The sequence below is a fragment of the Penicillium cosmopolitanum genome (genome assembly GCF_028827165.1).
Source record: "Penicillium cosmopolitanum strain IBT 29677 chromosome Unknown utg000006l:49.0-5199605.0:1.0-5204138.0, whole genome shotgun sequence".
NCBI classification, from domain to species: domain Eukaryota; kingdom Fungi; phylum Ascomycota; class Eurotiomycetes; order Eurotiales; family Aspergillaceae; genus Penicillium; species Penicillium cosmopolitanum.
In genome coordinates this window covers 2,800,066-2,826,077 of record NW_026622676.1, presented here as the reverse complement: position 1 = coordinate 2,826,077, position 26,012 = coordinate 2,800,066, and the positions used below count along the sequence as shown (strand labels likewise).

Below are 26,012 nucleotides of genomic sequence, written 5' to 3'. Positions count from 1 at the left end.
CCTCTATCAGCGTCCTCTCTCTCCCTCTTCCTTTTCTTGATAATAATTCTCTTCTCCCAACTCCAATCTCTGCTCCCTCCTCGGTGCTCAGGTTCTCTCCTACAGGCTGTGTCCGCCGCTCAGACAAAGCGTGTGTCATAACGCCGAAAAAAGACGCAGTGGAGCTGCGAGAATGACCGGAGGGTTTAGCCGTGCGGAGACCACTTTGTTCTATCGTCTTCTTTCTTTTTTCCCTGGGAGAAGAAGATAAGTAACCGCAATCGTGTAGTACATAGTTAGCAGTATCAGTACTCGTAGTACTAGTAGCACTAGTACGAGGGAAGGGTTGACCGTTTACCCCCCCGCGATACGATGAGGAGAAGCCGAAGCCAGGGACAGCCCTACCCCATTCGATCTTTCATCCCGGTGCCTTGAGCTGTCAGTGTTCCCAGTGTATCCCCCCCATATTGCCATATTCCTCTCCAACGGATCGAGATGACAAACTTAAACCCAATTCCCTCGACTGTTCCCATTCTCATTCGCAACTCGGCCCGGCGCCGACTCCAACCGGGCGCCGAGTCGAGTCGAGTCCTCGAGCTGGACTCGAATCGAGTCCACAAGGCGAGGCCTATTAATACTATTCTTAACTACATACGGGGTAGCCAATACGTAAGTACCTCTGCAGAACACACGATTGGTCTCATCTTACCGGGCGCATGGAAAAGGGGAAAAGGATATTATCAATTTCGAACATTCTCCCGGATTTCCATCTCCGATGATGTCAAATACCAAGCCTTAAGCCTCCACCCAGCCTCCAAGTACATATGTACTACGGAGATTACTGCGAGAAATTCTCGCTCTTTTCTCCACACTTTTTTTTTTTCACTCCCACTCCCCCTCCTCTCCTCCGGTGCGGTACCGTACCGTGCCCGGGTGGAGTGGAGCCCTGGAGTTACTCCCTTTCCCCGTCCCCGTTCTCCCCCCCTCTTTTTCTCCATGGATTCAATTTCTCCCCCACGCTTGTGCCAAGTCGGGGTTTCTTGCTGTGGCGGTAATACTTGCCTAGAGTGGTGAGGTCGGGGGTTACTGCGATAGTTGTGGTCTTCACGGAAGTGGTGGGAGATTCTCTGGATACTATAAACCAGTAGTAGTTACCTGGGCATATCACAGAAGGTTAGTTATGCAAATAGTGAATGCATCTGATTCTTACTTATCTCGCGACTACTGGTGGTCTACGTACTCTCTTACAAGCCACCCGCCAACATCCGTGAACCTCATGACCCGATGATCCCGGGCATGTACTCACTCACTCGCACTCGTACTCGTTCGGATGTTACTACTACGTTGCTAGTGATCTACATCAAATGCACGACGTGGCTAGTGTAAGGCATGTCTTGAATCTACCACCCTCCTCTTCACAGATATTCATCTCGTATATACAAGATAAAAAGAACTTTGAAACAAGAAGAAAAACCCATTCACAGAAGAAAAATAAAAAAAAACTCTTTGCCTCTCCAACTCTGAAAAACGCCGTGTATCAAGCCAAGCCGTTTCTCGTCTTAACAGTCTCAGATGAAAATAACATGAACATGAAAATAAATGAACCAACGCCATGGAGATAAAGTAAATGTAACAGTTCAACCCATTCCAAAAACCAGGAACCTAGAACCAAGAACCAAGAACCAAGAAAAAAATGTGCAGTAAGGTGAAAGGATGTTCGTAAGGTGGAAGTCATAGTCATAAATGGCCAGAAAAGGAGTGTCGTGAAAAGAATATGCAAGAATCGAATCAAAGGTACAGATAAGGAAGGTAGATCACAATCCCGATGCGAATGCGAATGCGAATGCGAATGCGAATGCGAATGCGACATCACATGAAAATCATATACAGTATAGAACATGATTATGATAATCACGCACGCGATTGCGATTGCGATTGCGATTGCGATTGCGACTCCGACCCCTCAGGCGCCGTATGTGCAGGCGGCGGCACCGTCGGAGTAGAAGTCCCACTAACCTCAGGACTAGAATCGAGTCCATGAGCACGGGTACGAATTCGGAATCGATCGCGCAGTCGTCGAGTAAGACGCGGTCGGACATTCTCGTTAGCCGCTTCATCCTGATTCTCCTCGCGGACGCGGCGGAGCGTGGCGAGGCGTTCTTCGACGGTAGCATTGCGCATGCGGCGCGGGTTTAGAGAGCCGTGGCCGTGGAGGTAGTTTGTTAGACGATTGTGCCGAGATTGGGGTACCTCTGCGGTCGGGGTTGAGGTGCCTTCGGCGGCGGTTGTTGGAGTTTCTTCGGTGTTTTCGCCATTCTCGTTTTCTTCGTTGTTTTCTTCGGTTTTGTTGGGGTTTAGGTCGATGCGGCTGGGAATGTTAGTAAGTGCTCCCTCCTCTGCTTCCTTTCAGGTACGGGTAACTTACCAAAGGGGACATGTGCCAGATACGTTGATCAGCCATGGGTCGATGCATTCTGGGTGGAATTGATGGTTGCACGGTAGCACTCGCAGATCTTGACCCTTAATGAAATCATCGGTACAAATGGGACAGGAGAAGTTTCCCCCGTCGGCGGCTGCATCGGGTTTGGGCGTAGGGGCGGGGGTCACGTCGGCATCATCGGGAGATTGTTGAATGGACTGGTTAGCGGTCGGTAATTCGGTCTCACGGGGTGTAGTCGTTTGTTCGGCATCGGAAATGCTGTCCGAACGGTGAGGTGAGTGCTCGCGGGCGGGATCCTCCGGATTGATAGACAACTCGACGTCCCGCTTGGCGGCGGCAACGCCGTCCTGTTCGTCGCCAAACTTGACGATCGGGATAGTCTCTAACATGGCTCTTGCTATACCCCTGGCTCTGCTTTGCCGAGGTCGTCCAGCCACACGGCGAGGGCCATATCGCTCTGGGTGACGGTGGGCACGAACAGCACCTGTGATAATGATACCCAAGAACAGAGCAGTGATAATACCAGTGATACTATACAGGATGATCATCGCTATATGAATGGATTAGAAAAAGCTAGGCTCAATTGAAGTATCTAGCAATCGGGTGCCATTGAGAGACTCACCAGTATTGGGGCTGTCGCCCGAGTCGCTGCTGCTGCTGCTCACATCGGCGCCGGTGTTGCCGCTTGGGTAAGACATTGAGACGATGGAGGCAGTGCTGTTGCCGTTGCTACCGTTGAGGATTTTCTTAAGGGCGATCCCACTGTCGGTGGAATTGAAGGTGAAGACGTTGTGGTAATCCTCAACTTGGGCATCCGACGAGATGTTGCAATGAGTGGCCGAGGCGCTGTAGAGTACGACGGCAATGAATTTCTGGCCAATGACGTACTGAAGATTCTGACCGACAGACAACGAGCCGGTGTAATCCTCCGGATCACACGAGACGCAGGCAATCTGCGGCGTCTGCGAACTCTGGGCAAAATCGTTGACGTTGACCTTGTATAGACTACCTCGGAATGGGAGGTTCTAATGGGGACAAGATAGATGGTGAGACAATGATCCCAGATGGTCTTAGACAGCGTGTGGGGTGGAGACTGGGGGAGAGGGGAGGGACTAGATGGACTAGGGACTAAGACTGGAGAAGAGCGAACCTGGAGTTGTTTGTCGGTTAAATTGGCGAAGTAGTCGGTCAACGGGGCGAGAGGCAGATCGGAGGGAAAACTGGGGCCCTGCAGGTTGAACTGAGCGGAGTGATCGCCGGCCAGGTCTTGGGAATTGTTGGAGGGGAGGACGGAGGGGAAATCCGCGAGGGAGGGCGACAAGAAGAGAGAAAGGGAAAGGAGCAGAGAGAGAAGATATGATGACCACGGACATGAGATGAGGAACCCCATGGCCGCGATTTACGGGAGGCGGCGGATGCGGAGGGCGGAGGGGGGGCCAGTGATCTCAGAGATTCACATTAGTCAGAGTCATCAAGACCAAGACCAAGACCGCAAAAAGAGGAACAAGGGAAAAGGGAAAAAAGGGTAACGCGGAGGAGGGCAAGTGGAGCATAAAAGAAAGGAAAACGGAAAACAAGGAAAAAGAGGGGAGAGCTAAAACCGATCAGAGTATGGATCCCCGTGGAGAAGGGAGATCCAACCGATCATGACGGAGATGATGAACGGGGGTGGACTGGGGTCAAATGGATGAAAATGGGAGGTTCAGGCGTGAGAATGGTTGGACTAGGTTTAGCCTTAGGTTTTGGCCTTGGGGTATTCAGTAACCTTGAGCCTAATGGGGATACAATCGGGCTGTGCATTATCTGGATGTGTAGAATGGTCCATGGATGGGGGGAGGCGTACCTAGTGAATGACCATAACAATGACAATGACATTGCGTGTATCAGGGCTATCTATATCGACATACTCTATATCTAATCTAGTATCTACTCGTAGATACTGCACCCCCAGGGCTGTACAGTACTCCGTACTCCGTACTGTACATACTCACAGTACTCTTCCCCTCCGATCGGCAACTGCGAAACCGGGGCTCCACCCGTCCGAGCGCTCGGGCTACTTGCTTGATGAGTTGGGGAGTGCAGAGATGGGAGATGGGGTATTGGACACAGATATGGTGATAGAACTAGAGGGTACTCTGCACTCTGTAATGGTACTAGTATACTCGTACTATTCTATAATATACCATACTATACTCCGTACTCTACACTATATACTAGACTTCTATCCTGCACCTCCCGTATGATCTTAGCCCACACCACCAAGCCACAGACCAACTGGACCCTGTCACCCAAGCACTGCAATGCACTGCACTCAGTCTACCGCCACTCTTACTAGACTCGTCGATTCTGGGCTTCCTACATACTGGGCGTCGCCCATACCTCAGTAGTACTACTACTACTCCGTACTCCACGCTGATCATGATCATGATCATGATCCTGACATGCACTGATATGCACTGACCTACTCCCTATTCACATTTTCTCTCCCCGCAGGATCCGCATTCCGGCGCTAAAAGGAAACGAAGGACCGTCCGCTGCCATCTGCCATCTGCCATCTGCCATCTGTTAGATGCATCCCTCATCTGCATCTGCATCTGCAGCTCCAGCTCCATCTTTATCTTCATCTCCATCATCCCAAACCGGGCCGCCGTCAAAGTCAAAGCCTTTGATTTCGATCAAACCAAAGACTGCCGCTTGCTAATGCTCTTGTGCAACGGCCACCGCCACCCGAGGCCCAGCCGTACCTTTACACTGTGAGACCGCGCGTTGTGATTTGTGGAGACTCGAGTGGGGGATGGTCGAGGCTCTCATCGACCGGCGTACGAAAGAAAAAGGGAAAAAGGGCAGAGCAGAAATAGACTGGGCGCTTTGCCTTTGCCTTTGCCTTTGCCCTTTGGCTGGGCTCTCTCTCACGCTCTCTCTGTGTGTGGCTCTGGGCTGGGTCATTCGCACCCATTCGTACGGTTCTAACGACGAGCGGTTGCACCCGCCCGCCGGCCTTTTTCATCTTCCTCACTTCCTTTCTTCCCCCCCCCCTTCGATCGGCACTCCACCAAACTGGTCGATCCACTCCTTCTGGTCATGACCTGAGTTGCTTCGTCTTGCGAGCCCGCTGGCAATCCTTCTTCCATCCCGGGCCTATAAGGGGCGTATTGCCTCGCACCATGCCCGCCGAGTTGTCTTCCGACCAGCTCCCGTCTCAGCGCTGGGACCGACGCTATGACAGGAAGCCGATCTCAACGTAAGTTCTTGGAATTTTTTTTTTTGGTCTTCGCTTCTCTTCCCTGGCTAGAAGGGGGTTTCTTCATGTTTCGAGGGGGTGGTTCGGTACTTACCTATCTCCACGAAGACGAAACGAGTCCACTCTCCCTTTCCCCATGGCAATCTAACAAGGTTTCGACAGGTACCCTACTATCGCTGACCTCGACGTTGAACACAATGAACTCGCGCAAACATGGAAGTCCTTTATCCGTCATTTATCACCAGACAATCGCGTCGACTGGGAACACCGCCCCCAGACCGTAGACGATGTCAACGCCCTCGTTCGATCTCTTCAGTCCTTTTGGAAGGCTCGTCCCCGACAAAGGGTCTATAGCCAGGCCAGGGTCCTTTCCGATCAATTTCTCCCCACCCTGAATACCCACGCGACCTTCCTCGCTCGGCTACCCGACGCCAACCTTCATTATGCCCCGACCTTCTTTGGGGCTTTGCAGTCGGTCTTAAAGGTAGGTCTCATTGTTCGGTCGCGTGCTTGCGTCCAGAGCTCCCTTGCTAACCCGATACACCCCTTAGGCATCGTCGCACTATCCTCGAGTGATGGAGGGGCTGCTCACGGCTCTCCTGAATATCCACAATGCCCTGGACGTCCCCGAGGACCCCGCCACCCCTTTTACGATTGAAGCCATCGCGAAAATTTATACCCTGATATTTTTCTTTTTGACCGAGTTTATGGACTGGTATGTGCGGAGGTCTACCTGCCAATTGTTGAAGAGCCACAACCAAGATGCCTACTCGGAGTTCTACCATTTGGTCAACTGTATCCAGCGCCAGGCGAAAGCCCTCTCCGAATCACCTGACGATATGGACGTGGACGAGGATTTGGAAGCGGCCTATAGCCCTCGGGCTCTCTGGGAAGACTCGCAGATGAGTCAAGTCGGTCGTCAAGGGACGGAGCGCCGTATCGCTGCACAGAATACAATTACCCGCCGGTTAATCTGGGAGATCCAGCAAGATGCCGAAGAACGAGCCCGGATCAAGCAACAAAGGGGCCAGTTGTTAGCACAGATGTTGAGAAATGTGAGCAAGCAACTGCACACAGTGAGCGAGCAGAATAGTGGGATCGTCTGCTTGACCACAGCTGCCCCAGATCTTGGTAGGTGTACATCAGACTGTATCACGTTGGGGGAGCCACACACTAATGACAAATATCTTTCTAGTAACCTCTGGCTTCGAATGGTCTCGAGGTTCTAAGCGACGCCTTGCTCGACTCGAACTTCAAAGTGCCTCCAAGGAGCTTCAAAAGTTCTTCGATAGTGACGATCAAATCGCCGACTTCGATTCTGACGTGGAAGTTATCGCAGAGGGTAGCGTAGTGACCTCGCTACAGAAATGGGCTACGAGTCCCAGGTCCCAGGCCCTGGCAGTGGGCGGATCTCAATCAACAACCTATCCCAGTCCCGTGGCATTAATATCAGCCTGCTACGCATCTTTTGCCCGTCTTGCATCTCTTCCGGTTGTCGCCCACTTCTGCACCCTCCCTCAAGATGAAGCCGAGGGGATGACCTCACACCAACAGGGACTCATATCCCTCACTTATAGCTTGATCCGACAATTGATAGATACCCTTCCGACGGTGGTGGACAGCGACGCATTGTTGGATCTCAGCGCCGAACGGTTTCGATTGCTGGATGGAACTCTTTCCAGCTGGAAAGCAGCTTTATCCTTAGTCGATACCCTTCTCCACTTCCTTCCACCCTTGCTGGTCCTCGTCATCGACGGCATCGACCGAATCGATGATCCATCCACAGACACTGCGGTGCGCGAACTGATCCGGGTCCTACTCACTCACACTCGCCATCAACCCCAGTCTCTCGATAGCGATAGCCCGGCGCAGCCATTCCTATTTAAAGTTCTATTTACCGTGACAGGACGTCCGAGCGCGCTAGTGGAGACGATGTCCGAGAATCAACTCGTCCTGAGCGAACCGACTCAAGTGGATGAGCCCACCACGTCTGATGCTGTCCTCACCTCGGACCTTGGCGCAGTCATGATGAATGCGTGATGTGTCTACCGGTGGAGTGAGACTATGGGGTGGCACTGTTTCCTCCTGACGTGACGAATTTCCTTTTCTCTTTGGGTCTTCTACGCAAGGCTGTTTTAAAAAGACCTCTGGTTCCTAACATAGATCTGCACCTCTGGACAAGCACGGTTCTGGGGTTTCATTACGATGCATGAGGCACGAATCACACGGCGATCACTTTGAGCACATTTTACACCATCTCTCACTATATGCATGAAGGGACGGTCTTCGTTAATATTATCAGCTTTTCTACCTTTGAAGTCTGTACAGACTTTATCCTTTTTGTCGGGCGTCTGGGAATGGATCTGGGATTTGATTTGATGTCATTTGTCTCTGTTTTACTTTGGTTTTTGCTTTGCTTTACTTTGCTTGGTTTGATTTGATTTGATTTGATTTGATTCCATTACATTTTTGCCTTGGGTTGTTCCTATTCCTCTCCTCTACTGTGCACCTTGCTTTCCAGTGACTCGTGGTAGACTACTGTATTTTACTGCTTGATCGCTGAGATACCCAACAATTAGATCTAATTCCTGCGCATCTACATCTGTTACCACCTACCACCGGTCAGTGTAATTTTCGATTCTTGACCAACCGGAATTTAATACCCGATGTATAACCAAAATGCGGGTCTGCTGGTTCAGTGGAGTGAAAATGGAAAATGCGGGGGCTGCAATGGAGATTGAATTCCGCCCGCAATTTGCTACTTTAAAAGACCAGCCCGGCGAAAGGTCCGATTGTCTACAGGGCTGATCATACCCAAATAACCTTTCACACATAGACACGAGACACCGACCAGCCATGAATGGCCACACATCAATCCCCTCACGGCTATACCAGCCCGAATCAGTAAACCTCGACGAGTTCAAGGCGATCTGCACCCGCGCAGTCGACAAAACCACCTACCCCCTCGCGGAAACCGTCGAGCAAAACGTACCCATCTACGACCTCGCCGCACTAGAGGCCGACCAACAACAACACCCCATAACAGCAACCTCCATCTCCAACCTGCAAGATGAATGGCACCACATCTTACACACTGGCCCGGGCATCTTCGTACTGCGGGGCATGTACACTCCAACCCGATACGCATCAATCCTATCATCCACAAACACCGCCTTCAACAGCATAATTGCCAAAGAGCGCGAATCCAACACAACCCAGGGCGACCACTTCGCAGCAGGCGGCACAAACGATCGAATCTGGAACGCATTTTCAAAACACGCGCTCGAAGATCCGGCCTCGTTCGTCGAGTACTACTCAAACCCATGGCTGGCGGCTGTCTGCAGCGCATGGCTCGGCCCGGGCTATCGTGTCACGGCACAGGTTAATGCTGTTCACCCCGGTGGTGCGGCGCAGGAGAGTCACCGCGATTATCACCTCGGGTTTCAGGAAACGGATACTTGCCTCTCGTTCCCTGTTCCGACGCAATTGACTTCGCAATTCCTTACGCTGCAGGGTGCCGTTGCGCATAGTGAGATGCCGGTTGAGTCTGGTCCTACGCGCTTCTTACCTTTTAGTCAGACTTATGCGCCGGGCTATTTGGCTTGGCGAAGACCTGAATTTCGTGCCTTTTTTCAGGAAAAGTACGTTGCTTTGCCGCTTTCTTTGGGTGATGGGGTTTTCTTTAATCCTGCGCTGTTCCACGCGGCGGGCGCGAATGTTATGGATGGAAGTCCTGGGGGTGGGGGCTTCCGACGCGTCGCGAATTTGTTGCAGGTTAGTAGTGCTTTTGGGAAGGCTATGGAGATGGTTGATGCTGTTCCGTTGATTGAGGCTTGCTGGGAGGTTTTGGTGAAGAGGTATCAGGGTGCTGGGAAGACCTTTGCGGATGGGGATTTGGATCCTGGGAAATTTTCGCAGGGGGCCAGGGAGGTTAGGGCTTTTATTCAGGCTGTTGCGGAGGGGTATCCCTTTCCGACGAATTTGGATCGTAGGCCGCCTGCTCCGAGTGGAATGGCGCCGGAGAGTGAGCAGGATATTGTTATGCGGGCGTTGGTGGAGGGTTGGGGTCGTGAGAAGGTTGTTGGTACGTTGCGGCAGATGCGTTTGGATTCGCAGCCTTGAGGTATAGGTTGGGAGGAATATCCAGGGCTTGAAGAGATTTAATTCCATGCCAGTGGAATTCCACTCGGAGTGGTTCAGTCTGATGTAAATAGCATAGTACTTCAAGTTGGGTAGCATACATACATGGCGCCTTCAAATCAACACTGACTTCGTACAGTTTTTCAAGCTACTACTACTAGCAGCAGGTTTGCTTCGGTAGTTAAGTATCGATCGATCGATCTCATGCTCAGTAATTGAATTCTAAATACCTGTAGCCTCCAAGTCCCTTTTTTTAACAAAAAGGTCAACAAGATTGGCCAGTATGGGTAACATCATGTCTTATAGATGGAAATAAAGTAGGGTTGAAATAAAAACGGGTCCTGGACGGGTAATAATACGTTCTAAAATTACAGACGGTGAGAGCTACCCTTAATTCTGGCAAAAAAAAGGAAAACTCAAGTAATTTCGCCGGACCTTTGATGGCAGAATGTAATTTATCGGAAATGCTTGTGAAATTACAGTATATAACCATTATTACAATACAACATACACACTCTCCCTCCTTCTCTACTCGTATCTCTCTATACCCCCGCTCACATCTTACCTCTTCTCGCAATTAACTCCAGGTATCTTGATACAACTCCTCTGGCTATTTATTGTAGCCTTGGAGCCCGGTTCAATTGTATACACATGGGCTCAAGTAAAAACAAGACAACGCATAAAGCCTCCCTTGTATGGCCTCGATCAGAGTGATTGCAAGATGGTAAGTAGATATCATGAATCTCCTTGCAAAAGCTGTTTTTTTCTCGTTATTGACAGTTAGTTTATCTACTCGTACAAACAAAATCACCATCGGTATTGACCTTGCATTGAAAGGAGCTTGCAGTAACATGCCAAAAGTTCCACCACCCACCCGAGTTCCACTGGATTGAGTATCATGCAAGTAATACCGAATGTAAAACGCCGTTGAGCAAGAAAAGCTAAAGCTAGAGCTAACAGTTGTCCTGAATTCCCGAGAAAGAATCCCCGCATTCATTTTTGTTCGAGCATGGGATCGATTGCCAGTGATTTTCACGGCCGGTCTGAATTTTCGAACCTGTATTTTTTTTCTTTCCTTTTTCTCAATTTGATTCAGTGCTGGCTTCCTTTCGAAGAGTAAGTATGATTACAGTCGCTTGCGGCTTCTTTACGAAGGATTGGAGAAATCCAGGATGACTCGGATTTATTTGCGTGCTTCGACCTGGAAATTGGGTTATATTAGGTTCGCGTTTCTTTTGAATATGGTAGCCTTGTACGGAATAAGTGTTGAAGATTTCCTAATAATATCTGCTCCCACATCACGGCAGAGTCAGGTCTAGAGCCGCCATAGACCAAAGCTAGTCCACTGATATGATTGATAGACCCACTGATACTTCCCGTGACGGGCTGAAGGAAGGAATGTAGTATCCTATTTGATGTTTTATGTTTTATCTTATTAGGAATTTCCATCCACGGGAGATTGGGACACGTGACTCATGGCTACGCCTAGAATCATCACCACACCAGAATCACCAGAATCACAAGCATGAGCATGAGCGGGCTGGACGGAGCTGAGGGGAGGCCGATCGGGAGAATAACGGACAAGGGTTTGAACCAATCAATTGGGTCGATCTAACGGAAATACCAATTACTTACATATGTACTCGTAGGGTACTGCACAGCACACAGTGGTGTAAGGCTGGGTCGAACTGCTTGGACCCCTGGCATTGGAACGACCGGGAAGATCGTGGCTTACAATTGGTGCATCACTTTGAACGCCCGGTGGGGTTGGTGGACCTGCATCCATGGTGTCAGAGAAGCTGCACCACCGGAATCACTAGGGGGTGGCGAGAAATGATCTTGAAAGGACGGGAGTTGGAGCCATTGGTGAATCTGGCTATGACCTGGTCAGGGGTATGAACTGTAAGAGAGAGGGGAAAGGGGAAGAGAGTGTGTATACAGAGTAGTATCTATGGTAGCATTGCAGAACAGAAATAGCAACGCCAATTGTGTATTGCTGCTATGTACTAAATCATGAACACATTGGAATGCGGCTGTCAGTGGGCCACGGTGAGGAATGGCTGTCTCACATTTTTGCGCCTTTGCCCCCCAACAATGGTGAAACACGCCCGCGGTCCTGCTGTTTACCATCCTTTCTCTCTTTTTCGTTCCATCCAATTCGATTTGAAAGGAAAGAAAAATACCAATTCTCCGCGCGCAAAGACATTGTCACTGTCAGTCCCCCGTTCTTTCTCGACGATCACTCTCCTCTCCACACTCGACACTTGCTTCAACTTGGTCAAAGTGTGGAAGATCGACTCCCGAACAACCACCATCACTGGTCCGGGGTTCAAAGCCAAGCGAAACTCGCAGCAAACGGCGCTCGGAAGTGTCTCGCCTACTGCTTGTACATACTTGTACGGAGTACTTGGAGCCTGACCGCGCGTGTGCGTGAGGGGGCCACACGCAAAGGACCCAGCGAACAAGTCATCGGCCATACGCGACTCGTTGTAATTTTTTTTCACCTACTCCACCTTAGCACACCCGAATCGGACCAACCAGCTTTAGCATCGATCTACAAAGAACCATAAAAGGGTTTGGCCCCCCCCTCTTCGGGACTCTCCGAGATGAGGAACAAGCTAGGCATCGCGGCAAATCGCCTGTCGACACACCGGTTTGAACAGATCCCCGACCACCTCCCACACGACGGGATGACGAACCCCAACGACGCGACCATTGATATCCCCCTCACGGACACTCCGTCCAGAGGCCAAAACGGCATTCACAAATGGAAGTCCAATGCCGAGGCTGTTGAGCAGCCCGGTGATAGTGAGAAGGGTGGTTTGCCATATGGCAGTGGCCCTGGTCGTCGCCGTCGCGTCGATACGGATATCAATGATGCCTCTCATAAGCCTGCCGACTCCCCGGAGGATGGCAAAGTCAATCGTTTAGGCCGCATCTACCAGGCCATTTACAATTTCTCGATCATCACTCGTTATATGATCTATGTTTTCCCTATCGGTGTTCTCATTGCGATTCCCATTATTGTCGGAGCCACTGTTGCGCAGGACGCTTACATTGGCGGCGTTCATATCTACTGGTTCTTTACTTGGATTGAGGTTGTCTGGGTCAGCTTGTGGGGTTGCAAGATCTTTGCCAAGTTCATTCCTTATGTCTTCCAGACTCTGTGTGGTTTTGTTAGCTCGGGTACGCGCAAGTATGCTCTCATCCTGCGTGCTCTGGAAACCCCAATTACTATTGTGCTTTGGTGTGTGATCTCGCTCGTCACGTTTCTACCGGTATGTATTGACTCCTTAAACTTCATGGGTGGCCTAAAGACAGTAACTAACCTTATTGCCACCTCAGATTATGCGATATGGTGCAGACAATAACAGCGATGTCTCATCCTGGGAGAAGAGTGTCAAGAACATCCTGTTCGCTCTACTCGTTTGCAGTCTGATCTTCCTCGCTGAGAAGGCCCTTGTTCAACTCATTTCGATCAGTTACCACCGCAAGCAATTCGATGCCAAGATCAAGCAATCCAAGCACAACCTTTACCTGGTCGGTCTCTTGTTCGAAGCCTCCCGCAACATGTTCCCGGTCTACTGCCCCGAGTTCCGCGACGAGGATGATTTGATCTTTGACTCGCTGCTTGCCCAAGACTCCAAGGATCAAAAGAAGCGGAGTTCGGTGATGCCGTTGCGTATGATTCGCGAGGTCGGTCGTCAAGTCGGTCACAACGTTGGCCGTGTTGGTGATAAGGTTACTACCGCCTTTGGAAATGTCGCCTCTGAACTTACTGGCAAAAAGGTGTTCAACCCAACTGCCACTCACTCCATTGTTGTTCAGGCTGTTGAGCGTAAGCGTTGTGCTGCGGCGCTGGCTCGTCGCATCTGGATGTCTTTCGTCGTCGAGGGCCGTGATGCTTTGTACATTGATGATCTCATTGAGGTTCTAGGAAGTGACCACGAGGCTGAAGCCGAGGAGTGCTTCAACGCTCTGGATAAGGATGGAAATGGAGACATCAGCTTGGACGAAATGATCCTGACCATCACCGAGTTCGGCCGTAACCGCAAATCTCTAAACAACAGCATGCACGATGTCGACCAGGCCATTCGTGTCCTTGACAACTTGCTCCTCACTGTTGCTTCCGTTGTTGGTATTCTGGTCTTCATCTCTTTCGTTACCACTGGTTTCGGGACAGTTATCGCCGCTGGTGCTACCTCGCTGCTCTCCCTGAGTTTCGTTTTCGCGACCACCGCACAGGAGGTCCTGGGATCCTGCATTTTCTTGTTTGTCAAGCATCCTTTCGACATTGGTGATCGTATTGAAGTTAGCGACAAGCCCTTCGTTGTTGAGCGCATCTCGCTTCTTTTCAGTGTCCTCCGCAGTGTGACCGACCACCGTATCACCCAGGTGCCCAACAACATTCTTAACAGTCTGTGGGTGGACAACTTCACTCGTGCCAATGCCATGCATGAACAACTCACTGTGCCTGTTGCATTCGATACTTCCTTTGCCGATGTCCAGTTCCTTCGCGAGGAGATGGAAACCTTCGTCCGTGACAAGGACAACTGCCGTGACTTCCAGCCTGACATTGATATCGAGGTTGTTGGTGTCGGTGACATGGATAAGCTCGAGCTGCGCGTCGATATTCGCCACAAGTCAAACTGGTCCAACGAAACTGTCCGTAGTGCCCGCCGCTCTAAGTTCATGTGTGCTCTGGTTCTTGCAGTCCGCAAGATCCCTGTTCGCGCCCCTGGCGTCGCCATCGAAGAAGAAGCCAAGGAAGACGGCGAGGATAAGGGTGACGACGATGCCGCCTCCAACACTGGTAACCGCAAGTCCGGCCAGGACGCAGGATTAGCTCCTGCTGCCGGTTTCGCCGCTGGCGAGACCCTGTCTCCGAACACCGCTCAAACATCCGGCTTCGACCAGAAGCGATCTTCCGGCACCGTCACCAAGCGTGGGTCTCAAGCCAGCGAAGCCGCCATCGCCGATCGCCTCAACCTTCGTTCCCCAGCCGTCGATATCGCCCGTGACGACGGCCTTCATGCCAATGCAGGCCTCTACCGCACAGCGACAAACGCTTCCAACCAAAGCCAGTCTCTGAGCGTCAAGGAAGGTAACACCATGCAACGCGGCCTCTCCACGGGCCACCGCAAGGCTGGCACCCACGTCTCCTACCACGGTGAAGACGGCGATGTTCCTCGCCCTCTCTCCCCCGTCCGCGCAGGCATGACCCCGTCAACTAGCGAAGTTCCCATCCTCGGAGCTCCCGCGCCCCCAGGTTCCCGTGGCAGCGCCCGTTACGAGCCTCAGCATAGCAACATCATCGGTTCTCCGGAGTACACCTCAACCTACTACAACACCCAGGAGAACCCCTTCGACCCCGTCTCCATCCGTGGCGTGAGCTCCGAGCAGTACGCGCATGAGCGGCCTCCTAGCCAGCATTATGAGATGGACCGATATGATCCTGTCTCGCCGCCATCCGTTTACTCGCCTCATCCTGGCGAGACTGATCCTGCACGTCGTAACTCGCTCATTGAGAGGATGAGACGCGGTAAGCAGGATAAGTCTCGTGGAGAGCATGAGGCGTGAGGTAGTCATTCATAGCGATTTTTCTGACTCTTTTCTTTCTCTCTCTCTCTCTCTCTCTCTTCTTTTCTTTTCTTTTCATTTTCTCTCTCGCATGGGCTGTTCTTTTTTTCCCGTGCCAAAATTTCCCCGGTTTATTGTATGATATGAGCCATGCGCTGCTTGATCTAGATATTGATCTCAATACAAGCCCTTAACAGGGCTGATGATTCTTCATTTTGCTCCTCTCCACAGAAGTAACTTTGTAGCGTAGTAGATAAATAACTTGAACCCCGCCTCGAGGCGGCCAAGTAGTCACGCTTTATGGAAAGCATCATGATAGCTACTACCTAGGTAGTAGTAACTGCTCCTTCGCCTCGAGCTTTGCACAGCACTGGCGTAGTTACTTGTAGTACCTTGTTCTCCCAAATTAAGATTTGCTAGCATACTATACTGCAGATTGAAGTAGGGCATCTTATTTCACTCATATAATCACAATATAATACACGAAAGGCTTGAACTTGAAAAGAAAACCAAATCTCTAGAGAGGAAAAGGGGCCATCAAGTCCCCGCAAGTAAACGAAAGATCCGAGTCAGACTTTACCCTGGGGCAGTCGGTATATATCCCTCTGGTCTTTCTATTTACCAGACTCCTTCCAAGGATACGAGACAGGATCACCCTTCCTAATCCAAATCTTCGACTTCTTCTTGTTAACAATGTGCTCAACGAAAACCTCCCGCACATGCTGCGCCTTGTACTTGCGGATCCACCGCGGATCCCAGAGTTCGCTAGCAATGCCGAGATCCTTACAGCAGCGCACAAGGGCATTGGATCGACAGCCCTCTGTCGCGGTGGGAATACCATCAGGTGAGAAATAGTCTTGTTCGCCGCGAGCAACGGAGACGAGGCTAACATCATTCATTCGTTAGCTTACCATGTACGGTAGGGACATCTCGGCTTAATTGCTTATTGCTTATTGCTTACCGTCCATTACAGACAAGAGCGTATTCTCTCGTCACTGTCCTAGGTGTAACGATACTCTCGCTCCGCGGTACAAGACCCCAGCCACCGGGTCCAAAGGCGCGGTTTAGAATGCGTCGGTACTTGATTTCGGGGAGGTAGAGGATTCCATCGGGCTTGATCTCGACTTCTTCGGGGTCTGTCTCGGCGAGGAGGATGTCGGCTGCTTCTTTGGGGAATGGTTCGGCGGATAGACCGTGGAAGGAGCGGGTCCAGTCTATCTTCTCTTCTGGTGCGGACTCGAGCTCGAGGGGTTTGTCCGAGAGTCCGCTTTTCGAGATGTTATCCGTTGTAGGTTTGTTGGGGGTTGGCGCGGTGAATCGGGGAGGAAGGGGAGCTTGGGAAGAGGGCTGCGAGGTTGAGGTCGTGGTTGATCGGGGCGTGGTGGTTGTGGTGGTGTTGTTGGAGCTGTTCTGGACTCGGGGTGCGCTGGAGCTAATTGCGCGCGCGGTCATTTGGTTGCGGAGTTGGTGCGAGGTGATGCTTGTTCGCGATGAGGGTGTCACATGCTGGAGAGACTCCAATGCCCGCCAGGGACGGCAACGTAGAGCTGACATGGTGGGCTGATGTGGGGTGGGGAGTTCTTAGAGGTTGGTGAGCAGTGGGATGCAGTGATGGAGCTGCCCCGGCGCTGTTGACTGATATCGGTTGATCACGTGATGACTGCATGAAGGCGTGAAAGTGGCTGCTCCTACTGGTACAAGTGGGCGTAGACAATCTGGGAGATGAGATGGTATTGTACATTGCGTGCGCTAGATAAAGTGGTTCATAAATAGACAGATCTGGGTGCCATTTGTTGCATATCATGCGTCTTTGGTCTCCGTTCGCTGGTCGTTGCCATTCTGCTTCCAGCATTCGCGGAAAGCTTCCATCTGCAGTCAATGTTAGTAATGGATGATGTATAAACGAGGAGATGTAAATGATGTAAATAGAGGGGATAGCAGCTGGCCCAGGTGGGAGCATATCAAGTAGTATAGAAGAGGCCATAAAAGGCCTTATATGACGGGTTTTAGCTCACCTCTTCTTTGCACTCACGCCAATCCTTCTTGGCAAAGTAGCAGTCATTCATCTTATCTTGTTCGGCTATTCTCACAAAGCCTCAGTCAGGGTATGATTCATAGACCAAGTTGAATGCTTAAAAAACTCACCGTGACAGCCAGTGCTGAAGATGCGCTTGTCCCTGTTGTTGCGTGGTAAGCACCATTCCGCCGCGCGACAGACCATTGGGAAGTCAGTTACCATTCATCGGGCTCATCGTCATCCACCGCTTCGGTATGAGGTTGCTCTGCGTTGTTTGACATGGTTGGAAGTATGAGAAGGTGGAAGATGGGGAATCTCAGTCCGCAAGGCGGTTGGCATCGGAGATCCCCATGGCTATCTTATCGTCCGAGCCCGCGATTCTCCAATTCCCAACAATCATCGCAATCAACAATGGCCGCGCCAACAGGCAATAATGCCAATCTGACTGCTAAGAGACTGAATGTCTTGGTCTATTCCGGTGCGCTCAATTACTCAGCCCATCAACTCAGCCGCTTGCTCACCGACAGCGGTACAATAGGAACCGGAACGACCGTTGACTCAGTCCGTCACTGCGTCTACACCCTACGCCGCTTACTCGCTTCCCACTATGCTGTCACTCCAGTCACGGGGGACATGCTTCTCAACGAGCCATGGACAGCAACCTGCGCTCTCTTGGTGATCCCCGGTGGCGCAGATCTAGGATACGGCCGCACGCTTAATGGTGCGGGGAACCGGCGCATCACACAGTTCGTGCGTCGCGGGGGCCACTACTTGGGATTGTGCGCGGGTGGCTACTATGGTTGCAAAAAGTGCGAGTTCGAGGTCGGGGATAAGACAATGGAGGTCATTGGAGAGCGTGAATTGGCATTTTACCCTGGCACTTGTCGTGGCGGGGCGTTTCCGGGTTTCGTTTATCATAGTGAAAATGGTGCCAGGGCGGCTGGACTGGATGTTTCAAAGGAGGCATTGAGTGGTGGCACAGCGCCTACCCATTTCAGATCATACTACAATGGAGGCGGAGTCTTTGTGGATGCGCCGAAGTTCAAAGATCAAGGGGTAGAGGTGCTGGCCAATTACTCCGAGAAGCTCAATGTTGACCCTGGAGAAGGCGCAGCTGCTGTTGTATACTGCAAGGTTGGGGACGGTGCGGCTATTTTGACAGGACCTCACCCGGAGTATGCGGCTAGATCATCCTCGTCAATGAAGTATCATTAACTAACCCTGTTTTCTAGATTCGCCGCAGTCAATCTCAATCCAAATGAAGGCGGGTCTGACTATAAAGATGTCGTGGATGCCATTGCTGCTGATGATAAGGAACGTACGGAGTTTCTGAAAGCTTGCCTGCTCAAGCTTGGCCTGCAAGTTGCACAAGACACCTCAGTGCCTTCTCTGTCATCCTTGCACGTTTCTGGCTTAGATGCCGATGTGCCGTTGGAAATATTGTCATTGCTTGCCCCATCACTAACAAACGAAAATGACAACGAATATCTGAAAGATGAGAACGATACATTCCGAATTGAGCGTCCAGGTGCATGGAAACTGAGCGATCTGGAGGAGGCACTCCCCACTGATGGCGACGGCATTGTTGATTACCAGACCGTTACCAAGCGACTCGTGATTCACGATGAGCTACCATCTTCGAAGCTTACCCTTACTTCAACCACCATGCATTTTACTCAAACCTTCGCCAATACCAGTCCGAGTCTCGGGAGGTGCATCGGAATTCGGGTCAAACCTTATGTATGGCGAGGTTGTGACAAGCACCAACACAATCCTCGAAAAGTAAGTGGTTTGACAATAATCTGTTTTTGAGAGTTGTTAACAATTTCTAGAAACACAAAACTTCTGCGGCTTCTACCACAAGGATTCACCGCCACTGCGACGGTCCAAGTTGCTGGACGAGGACGCGGGTCCCATGTTTGGATTTCTCCAGCTGGATCATTACTTTTCTCGACGGTGGTGAAGCATCCGATGGAAAAGATCCAATCTGCACCTGTAGTGTTCATCCAATATCTATCAGCCATGGCTGTAGTGAAAGGTATCAAGAGTTATGCCAAGGGCTATGAGAAGCTGCCCATCAAAATGAAGTGGCCGAATGACGTTTGTAAGTGTCGACTTCTGCTCACCTACCTTTCCAAATTCTGATGACCTTCGCAGACGCCCTTGACCCGGAGGACCCCGAACAGAAACGGTACACTAAAATTTGCGGCATACTTGTCAACTCCCACTTCATGTCAAACGAATACATCTCTGTTGTTGGCATTGGCCTCAACGCCACAAATGCTTCTCCCACCACTGCACTCACGGCCCTCGCCGCCAAATACGCCTCGCCTGGGGCTGCTGCTGCATGCCCTATCACACTCGAAAAACTACTTGCACGCATTTTGACAACCTTCGAAGATCTCTATACCCGCTTCCTCCGGACTGGATTTGACCGTGGCATGGAGGAGCTGTATTACGACGACTGGCTCCACATGCATCAGATTGTCACTCTTGAGGAGGAGGGCGGTGCTCGTGCCCGCATCCAGGGAATTACCCGAGATTATGGTTTGCTGCTTGCTGAGGAGCTGGGGTGGAATGACCGACCAACAGGACGAGTCTGGCAGTTACAGAGCGACAGTAACAGCTTTGACTTCTTCAAGGGCCTCGTCAAACGGAAGATCTGAAAATATCTCGCTTGTCGGCGATAATTACCCAGGGTGGTTGGGATTTACATTTCCCTTTGATTGCCCAGGTTTTACCAACTATTTGACCGTATATATTTGTTCACTGGATAGAGCTAAAATACATATAAACCTCCAACGTTACACCGAGTGAATTGCATATGCATATTACTACTAGTATGCATCCACGAGGTTTAACCATTGAAGTGCGTTGAGGGCCAATGGAGCTCAATGACCGGGTACGTACCCCGTGGGCTTTTCCCACAGGATAATTTGGGTTTGCAAGTCCTCCTCGAAATTGGGCTTTCGTGAAAACACTGGCCATGAAGTATCGAAAAGGCCCACAATCCACTATATTATTGACACTGCACTCCGTACTCCGTATCCGGACCCCGTGCGTCTTTGAGAGCGAGGCTTAGTTCTCCTTCACCGCGCCCTGCCAGACAACTTGCGTCGTCATATGATGTTCTCCATACGAGTAATCCAAAATGCTTCTCTGTGGTTCCAAAACTCCACAATTTCCGTCCCGAATGTCTTCCGAATGCCTGTTCTAAAAAGGGGCGCTGATCGTCACTAGTGGTTAATCAAGCCGGACCCGAATTATTGATTGTTTCCTCCGCCCACCTTGTAAGTTTTGCGGTAGTCAATTTCTATCCAAGGCATGTTGTATCCCAAACCCTTTGCCCGACTCGTTTTCGAACCACGCTCACCTTTCCAGGCCCCCGGGTTTGTGACGGTTACTCTTCTGGGTCTCCCCGGCGGATCTCGAACCAAGACATTTAGTCCCGCGTAGACCCACAAGCCAAATCTCTAAATGCTCAGCTTGTTTCCGTCCAAGCCATTCCTCCAATGGATAGTGTTTCAGATGATCTCCTCAGACTAGCTACCATGCCGCCCACCGCTAGACTGCCTTGTTCTCCAAAGACACTGTTTCGGACGATCTCCCCACAGTCCGGCGGTCCACATGGTCAACTTACCGACGTATCTTCAACTGACCGCTTAGCACAGAGTAGTATCTCATATTGGAAAATCTGGATATCTGAGAATATAAAAGGGGACTCTATCCCGGTGAAGAGAAGCAATCAATCAAACAATCCTTCCTCCCTCTTCAAGTCCTCTCAAACACTTCCACAACTCAGCCAAAATGGTCCGCATCACCGCCCTCTTCACCCTGGCCTTCGCCGCCCTCGCTCTGGCTACCACCAACACCCAGTGCCAGAACAAGTTCGACACCTGCCGCAGCTCTGGCGACCCCAACGAGGCCCAGTGTGCTGCCGAGCACGCTGCCTGCTGCTCCGACGCCTTTGACACCTGCCGCAGCTCCGGTGACCCCAACGAGGCTCAGTGCGCTGCTGACAACGCTGCCTGCAAGGGCCAGAAATAAGTCCAAAGGGGCTAAAATACATGCCTTTCTCGACTTTAATACGGGATTTCAATTATGAAAAGGCTTGGAGAGCAATTTTGCTTCTCTATCCGGGAATACACCCGGTGAATATGCGGGTTGGGAATGAAAAAGGAATGGTCGATAATGGGTGAAGTCTGTTCGAATTCATGTCAAATATTTGCCTGCCTTTTCTCTACAGCTTTGTACAAAAATCATATCTTATTCAATCCGCAATGAGGTTTCAAGTATGAAGTATGGAGCAGATATTCTTGATTCCGTGGAATATGTTGCAGTGTCGGTCTGTAACACCCATTAGAGAGAAGCGTACTCCGTACATACCCGTTGGCATAAGTTTAATCAAGTGCATGTTGGGCTTGCACTTTTTGGACGAAGGGATCCACCTACAGAAACGTTGAGCACCCCTTTGTGGTTGAAGTGGGTCAGAGAGTCCGAGTCGTCAGGTGGTGATCTTAGCTAATATCATGTTGACTTTCCAAAAGTACTAGATAAATACTACTAGTAAAAGCCTCACCTAGTGGACGGGTAGATGCAGTGGTTGGGCCTACGTGGGTAAGGTATATCCTGGCGCCAAACCTATAACATTCCAACTTGAAGGTTCCATGAAAAACAATCCCCCATCTATATACATCTACTTCAGTGATATCTATATACATCTTATTTTCTCAGGCTGCTATTTGATTACGCATTGTTGGCGCAGGAAAAACTGGCACTCCCGGGGTTGTCGTGGATGGCTTTACCAGAGCTATAAAGGCCAAGAACGCACTATAAAAAATATTGTCAGTGGGCTATCACAGAAATTTACTACCGAGGAGAACTCACCAGAACAACTCCAACAGAGATAGCAAAGAAGTTGAGTAGAGTATGAATAGTCTTCTTAGGAGAAGCAAACCATAAACCTTGGTCCATATGCAAGCCAAAGATGCCAGTAAACCCGAAGGTAAACCAACTACCGAAAAGCGCAGTCTGTTTCAGGCGTCAGCAGTGGAAGTAAAAATATATATATATACCAGGAAATTGAGAACTAACAATCAGGCTTAAAAGGTTGTTAAAAACAGGAATTGCTTCCGCAATAACCCAAGCAACCAGCCAAAGCACCGCGGCAATGCCAACCCAAGAGCCAACAGCTGCGAAGTCTCGCTTGTGCATGCGGTCGGTGCCCGCAAACAGACGGATATAGATTGACTTGGCCGCTACGTGACTATTTATAACACCTGCTATGACAATCTAAACAAGGATTTAGTAAAGCATCGCCAAGAAAATGTAGTATGCAATAAAACTTACCGTAGGAAGGGCAACACCATATGCTATCCGAGAGATCAAAGGACCAGCTGAGCCTAGTGCTGGAGATGTGACGTCGGCACCTGCAAATCGGTATATCACAACTGCTGCAACGATATAAAGAGTCATATCCACGGTTTGTAGAAGGGCGAGAGCTTTGGGAAAGTCCTTAGGATCTTTGAGTTCGGCGATAAAGGTGAAAAAAGTATTGTGGCTGACTGTTTGATATTAGAAGTGGCTCTAGAAAAGTATTTTTTGTTGCAAAGATAGGACATTACCGTAAGAGAAAGCAATATTAGCCGCGGCTGTGAAACCGGTGACCAGGTTTGTCTCTACTGTGGGATGGACGATTGCTTCAGGATTCTGAATACCCACGGCAACCATGCAAATCATAACGGCCGAGAAAATGCTAACGAAAGCTACAAAGGTACGAGAATTAGCCACACCTATTCATGACGATGGGAAATGAGACAGTAAAGGGAGAAAGCTCACAAACAAGTGAAAACCACGAAACTTTTTCCAGTGTTCGTGGCAAGGACAAAATACAGGAAATGATCATTCCCACAATACCAAAAACAATTGAGCAAGTTGCATGGTTTGTGATTGTATTGAGTGCCACGGTAAATGTGAGAATGTGGCTGGCCATGATAAATACGAGGAAGAGCAGCTGGGCAGTTCCAAATAACTCATATCCAAAGCGGCCCATCAAGACCTCGCCTGCATCGGCCATGCTAGAAATGTGAGGATGTCTCTCCTTGAATTTCCCAATAAGATATCCGGTATATGTTGCTAGAAGGCCCATGCCAATAAGCACAACAAGAGCTGGAGCAAGGCCCATACCTGCCACAGCAGCTGGAAGAGATAATATGCCCAGGGAGATAGTTTCTGACACCATGAGCAGGCCACCTTGCCTGGATTATACGATCAGGAATTAGCCGTTGAAAATCGATCGGATCCCAGAAAGGCTCGACAATAACATACCACCACTTTAAGACTTTGTACTTAACCTCTGCATTTTCCTCATCACCGAATGCATCTTGTCGTTGCGGTGTAGGGTCGGGCTTCTTTTCGGCATCGAAAGCGTCAGGATTAGCCCATGCCTGATTTGTGTCGATGTTGGTGGGCTCAATATCCACAATCTGAGGCCTCGTTGTGGTCGTCATCTTCATGTTTCACTCGAAGGATCAGGAAACAAAAAATTGTTGCTCAAACCAAGGACCAGAAAATGCTATGTTGCCAACGCAAAAGTAGCAAGGGTGAAGGCGAAATGAAAGTATAGAATAAATCACACAGAAGACATTCCGGGGGAAATTGATGAACGCAGCCCCGGACCCATTTTTGCGGGGGGGCTTAACAGTCTCCTTCCATTTCGGTAAGTCGAATAGTTTCACCCTGATTGTGTGGGAGTAGGAGGCCAAACAGGGTGGATCGTGGGTGCTAGTTTCGCCCAGTAAAACTAGGTCGAAGCTGGGTAAAGCAAGTACCCATGGCGGCAATACGGCAGAAAGCTTCTGTTGGTGTAGGGAAAGGCATGCCTGTTCAGAGGTAGATAAGGCCACTTTTATCGTATCCTGCGTAGTCCGACGCCTTTTGGGAAGTTTAGGCTTATCGCCTGGGACGCGATTAGGGCTTCCTTACGTGGGGGACTGGACTGGCATATATCAAAATGTTTTGGCAGCAGCATGCCAAATTTTAATACCTAGTTATTGCACTTATTTCAATTACCCCAGCCTCGTCCCCAGATTCCTCATTTTTTTCGAGTTACGTGACACAGCACGGAATCTGGGGCATCGCTCCGCAGCCCCAGTTCTCGGAAAGGCTTCCCGTTTTCGGAGTCGCCTTCCCGCTAGAACTTGAACGTCATGAGCTTGAGGGTCACTCCATTTAAGGATCTCGGTATAGAAGATCCTGCTTTCTAAAGAACGTAAAATTTTACAATTGAACCCATTGATCTAGCCTTAGTACTGGACTGCCAATGGACGGTTTCGAGAGGTCGTACTAGTACTACTAGACTGTAGTATATATACGAGTCGGGCACCTGAGCAAGATTTTGGGAACACCTGTGGACCCTATACTACTACTAGTAATAGTAAGCCCTGGAATACTAACATTGGAAGATAGTATTGAGGACAAGGAAGGTTCCAATTACGCATCGGAGCAAATTGCTAACTTGGATAATACTACTATTTACTAGGCACTAGTAGTATTAGAGGCAGTCTGTGGTAAGGCATTGAAAGTACAGACTTGGGCACCACTGGTATCGGAGTCACTAACAGGCAAGACATCCCGATCGTGTGTCACGGTGTTCTCAGATTGTTAGACAAGGTGGAACTTCAATGAAGACTAGATGATATGTGTACCAACTATGATTTAATCTCTCTAGTAGAAATGTCTTCTCGAAATGAGATCAAGTCCTTGAATGAGATATTGCGGCATGAAAAATGATAAGGCAATCGAAAGAATATTCCTTTTCGACGACCATGTTCACCAGTAGGACTACAATCTTGGGGTCCTAGCTTTAGACCTGTAAACATAGGCTATGAATCAACTTCGCGAAGCTAGATGTGCAGTGGTGACTCCATAGGTTGCAATAGCCTGAGAGAGGTTCAATATATCCGCAGTGTTTTCGAGTCCTTCACACATCTCGCTGATCTGCTCCTTCTAATTCTTCAATGATATGATCCCCGACAGGTTCACGACTCCCTTGTCTCTATTATATGCCTCAGAAACTTCCCCCAATACCTGCATAGCACTGGCAATAATACCTTGCAGGTGGTTATAGCGGAGTGGTAGAGTTAAGGTTCATATTCTAGGGATATCTTCAGGCCGGTAATCCCGATAATTCGGGTGCATCACAAAAGCTAACGGGCACTACCCCTTACTTCGGAGTCCGGCCTTGATCCAACCTTGCTCCAGCCCACATGAGTAGGATGACGCATTGGGAGTGACATCGGGCATGAAGAATTGCGAGGGGGCGAAAGAGTGGATTGGGGTTGGAAGGGGCGCATTTATATGCGCCTTTGCCTGATGGTTCGCATCGATTGTTGAACTATATTTGGTGGAGGCGTTCTTGGAAATCATTGTGGCGCCGCGGGGCTGGTCGGCTCATGGGCCGAAGGTCAGCTTGGTGATGGATTGTTATCGTAGTGCTTGTGCATAAGTATTTCTACATATGATCAGTAATACCGTAGATTTAGAGATCGAAATGAGATCCAAATGTCCGAGTCCCGAGGTGCGGGTATGTTCTTAGTCCGTATGCTGGTGATGAC

The 26,012-nt window shown here is 50.0% G+C and overlaps 10 protein-coding genes across 10 annotated transcripts; 5 read left to right on the top strand and 5 right to left on the bottom strand.

Moving 5' to 3' along the window:
- Window positions 1-1,890: 1,890 nt before the first annotated feature.
- Window positions 1,891-3,809, bottom strand: N7509_005577 (RING-H2 finger protein; the record flags this gene model as incomplete). Its single annotated transcript, XM_056630214.1, has 4 exons — window positions 1,891-2,347; window positions 2,405-2,969; window positions 3,042-3,444; window positions 3,570-3,809. 4 exons carry the CDS (start codon window positions 3,807-3,809, stop codon window positions 1,891-1,893), a joined length of 1,665 nt encoding a protein of 554 aa, XP_056489516.1.
- Window positions 3,810-5,583: 1,774 nt separating this feature from the next.
- N7509_005576 (uncharacterized protein) lies at window positions 5,584-7,700 on the top strand (the record flags this gene model as incomplete). Its single annotated transcript, XM_056630213.1, has 4 exons — window positions 5,584-5,660; window positions 5,823-6,144; window positions 6,212-6,791; window positions 6,856-7,700. 4 exons carry the CDS (start codon window positions 5,584-5,586, stop codon window positions 7,698-7,700), a joined length of 1,824 nt encoding a protein of 607 aa, XP_056489515.1.
- Window positions 7,701-8,516: 816 nt separating this feature from the next.
- Window positions 8,517-9,782, top strand: N7509_005575 (phytanoyl-CoA dioxygenase family protein; the record flags this gene model as incomplete). Its single annotated transcript, XM_056630212.1, has 1 exon — window positions 8,517-9,782. The coding sequence occupies one exon, from the start codon at window positions 8,517-8,519 to the stop codon at window positions 9,780-9,782; it is 1,266 nt and encodes a 421-aa protein (XP_056489514.1).
- A 1,512-nt stretch (window positions 9,783-11,294) lies between these two features.
- Window positions 11,295-11,586, bottom strand: N7509_005574 (uncharacterized protein; the record flags this gene model as incomplete). Its single annotated transcript, XM_056630211.1, has 2 exons — window positions 11,295-11,350; window positions 11,436-11,586. The coding sequence occupies 2 exons, from the start codon at window positions 11,584-11,586 to the stop codon at window positions 11,295-11,297; spliced, it is 207 nt and encodes a 68-aa protein (XP_056489513.1).
- Window positions 11,587-12,406: 820 nt separating this feature from the next.
- N7509_005573 (serine/threonine protein kinase) lies at window positions 12,407-15,380 on the top strand (the record flags this gene model as incomplete). Its single annotated transcript, XM_056630210.1, has 2 exons — window positions 12,407-13,078; window positions 13,146-15,380. The coding sequence occupies 2 exons, from the start codon at window positions 12,407-12,409 to the stop codon at window positions 15,378-15,380; spliced, it is 2,907 nt and encodes a 968-aa protein (XP_056489512.1).
- Window positions 15,381-15,994: 614 nt separating this feature from the next.
- On the bottom strand, window positions 15,995-16,934 carry N7509_005572 (putative mitochondrial genome maintenance protein Mgm101; the record flags this gene model as incomplete). Its single annotated transcript, XM_056630209.1, has 2 exons — window positions 15,995-16,265; window positions 16,342-16,934. The coding sequence occupies 2 exons, from the start codon at window positions 16,932-16,934 to the stop codon at window positions 15,995-15,997; spliced, it is 864 nt and encodes a 287-aa protein (XP_056489511.1).
- Window positions 16,935-17,180: 246 nt separating this feature from the next.
- On the bottom strand, window positions 17,181-17,678 carry N7509_005571 (uncharacterized protein; the record flags this gene model as incomplete). The annotated part of the gene is made up of 4 exons (XM_056630208.1): window positions 17,181-17,249; window positions 17,396-17,460; window positions 17,526-17,557; window positions 17,617-17,678. 4 exons carry the CDS (start codon window positions 17,676-17,678, stop codon window positions 17,181-17,183), a joined length of 228 nt encoding a protein of 75 aa, XP_056489510.1.
- Window positions 17,679-17,808: 130 nt separating this feature from the next.
- Window positions 17,809-20,063, top strand: N7509_005570 (biotin--[acetyl-CoA-carboxylase] ligase BPL1; the record flags this gene model as incomplete). Its single annotated transcript, XM_056630207.1, has 5 exons — window positions 17,809-18,572; window positions 18,630-19,109; window positions 19,159-19,179; window positions 19,230-19,501; window positions 19,555-20,063. 5 exons carry the CDS (start codon window positions 17,809-17,811, stop codon window positions 20,061-20,063), a joined length of 2,046 nt encoding a protein of 681 aa, XP_056489509.1.
- Window positions 20,064-21,204: 1,141 nt separating this feature from the next.
- Window positions 21,205-21,444, top strand: N7509_005569 (uncharacterized protein; the record flags this gene model as incomplete). Its single annotated transcript, XM_056630206.1, has 1 exon — window positions 21,205-21,444. One exon carries the CDS (start codon window positions 21,205-21,207, stop codon window positions 21,442-21,444), a length of 240 nt encoding a protein of 79 aa, XP_056489508.1.
- Window positions 21,445-22,143: 699 nt separating this feature from the next.
- Window positions 22,144-23,906, bottom strand: N7509_005568 (Amino acid transporter transmembrane; the record flags this gene model as incomplete). Its single annotated transcript, XM_056630205.1, has 7 exons — window positions 22,144-22,227; window positions 22,285-22,428; window positions 22,492-22,689; window positions 22,747-22,961; window positions 23,022-23,162; window positions 23,236-23,654; window positions 23,725-23,906. The coding sequence occupies 7 exons, from the start codon at window positions 23,904-23,906 to the stop codon at window positions 22,144-22,146; spliced, it is 1,383 nt and encodes a 460-aa protein (XP_056489507.1).
- Window positions 23,907-26,012: the final 2,106 nt, after the last annotated feature.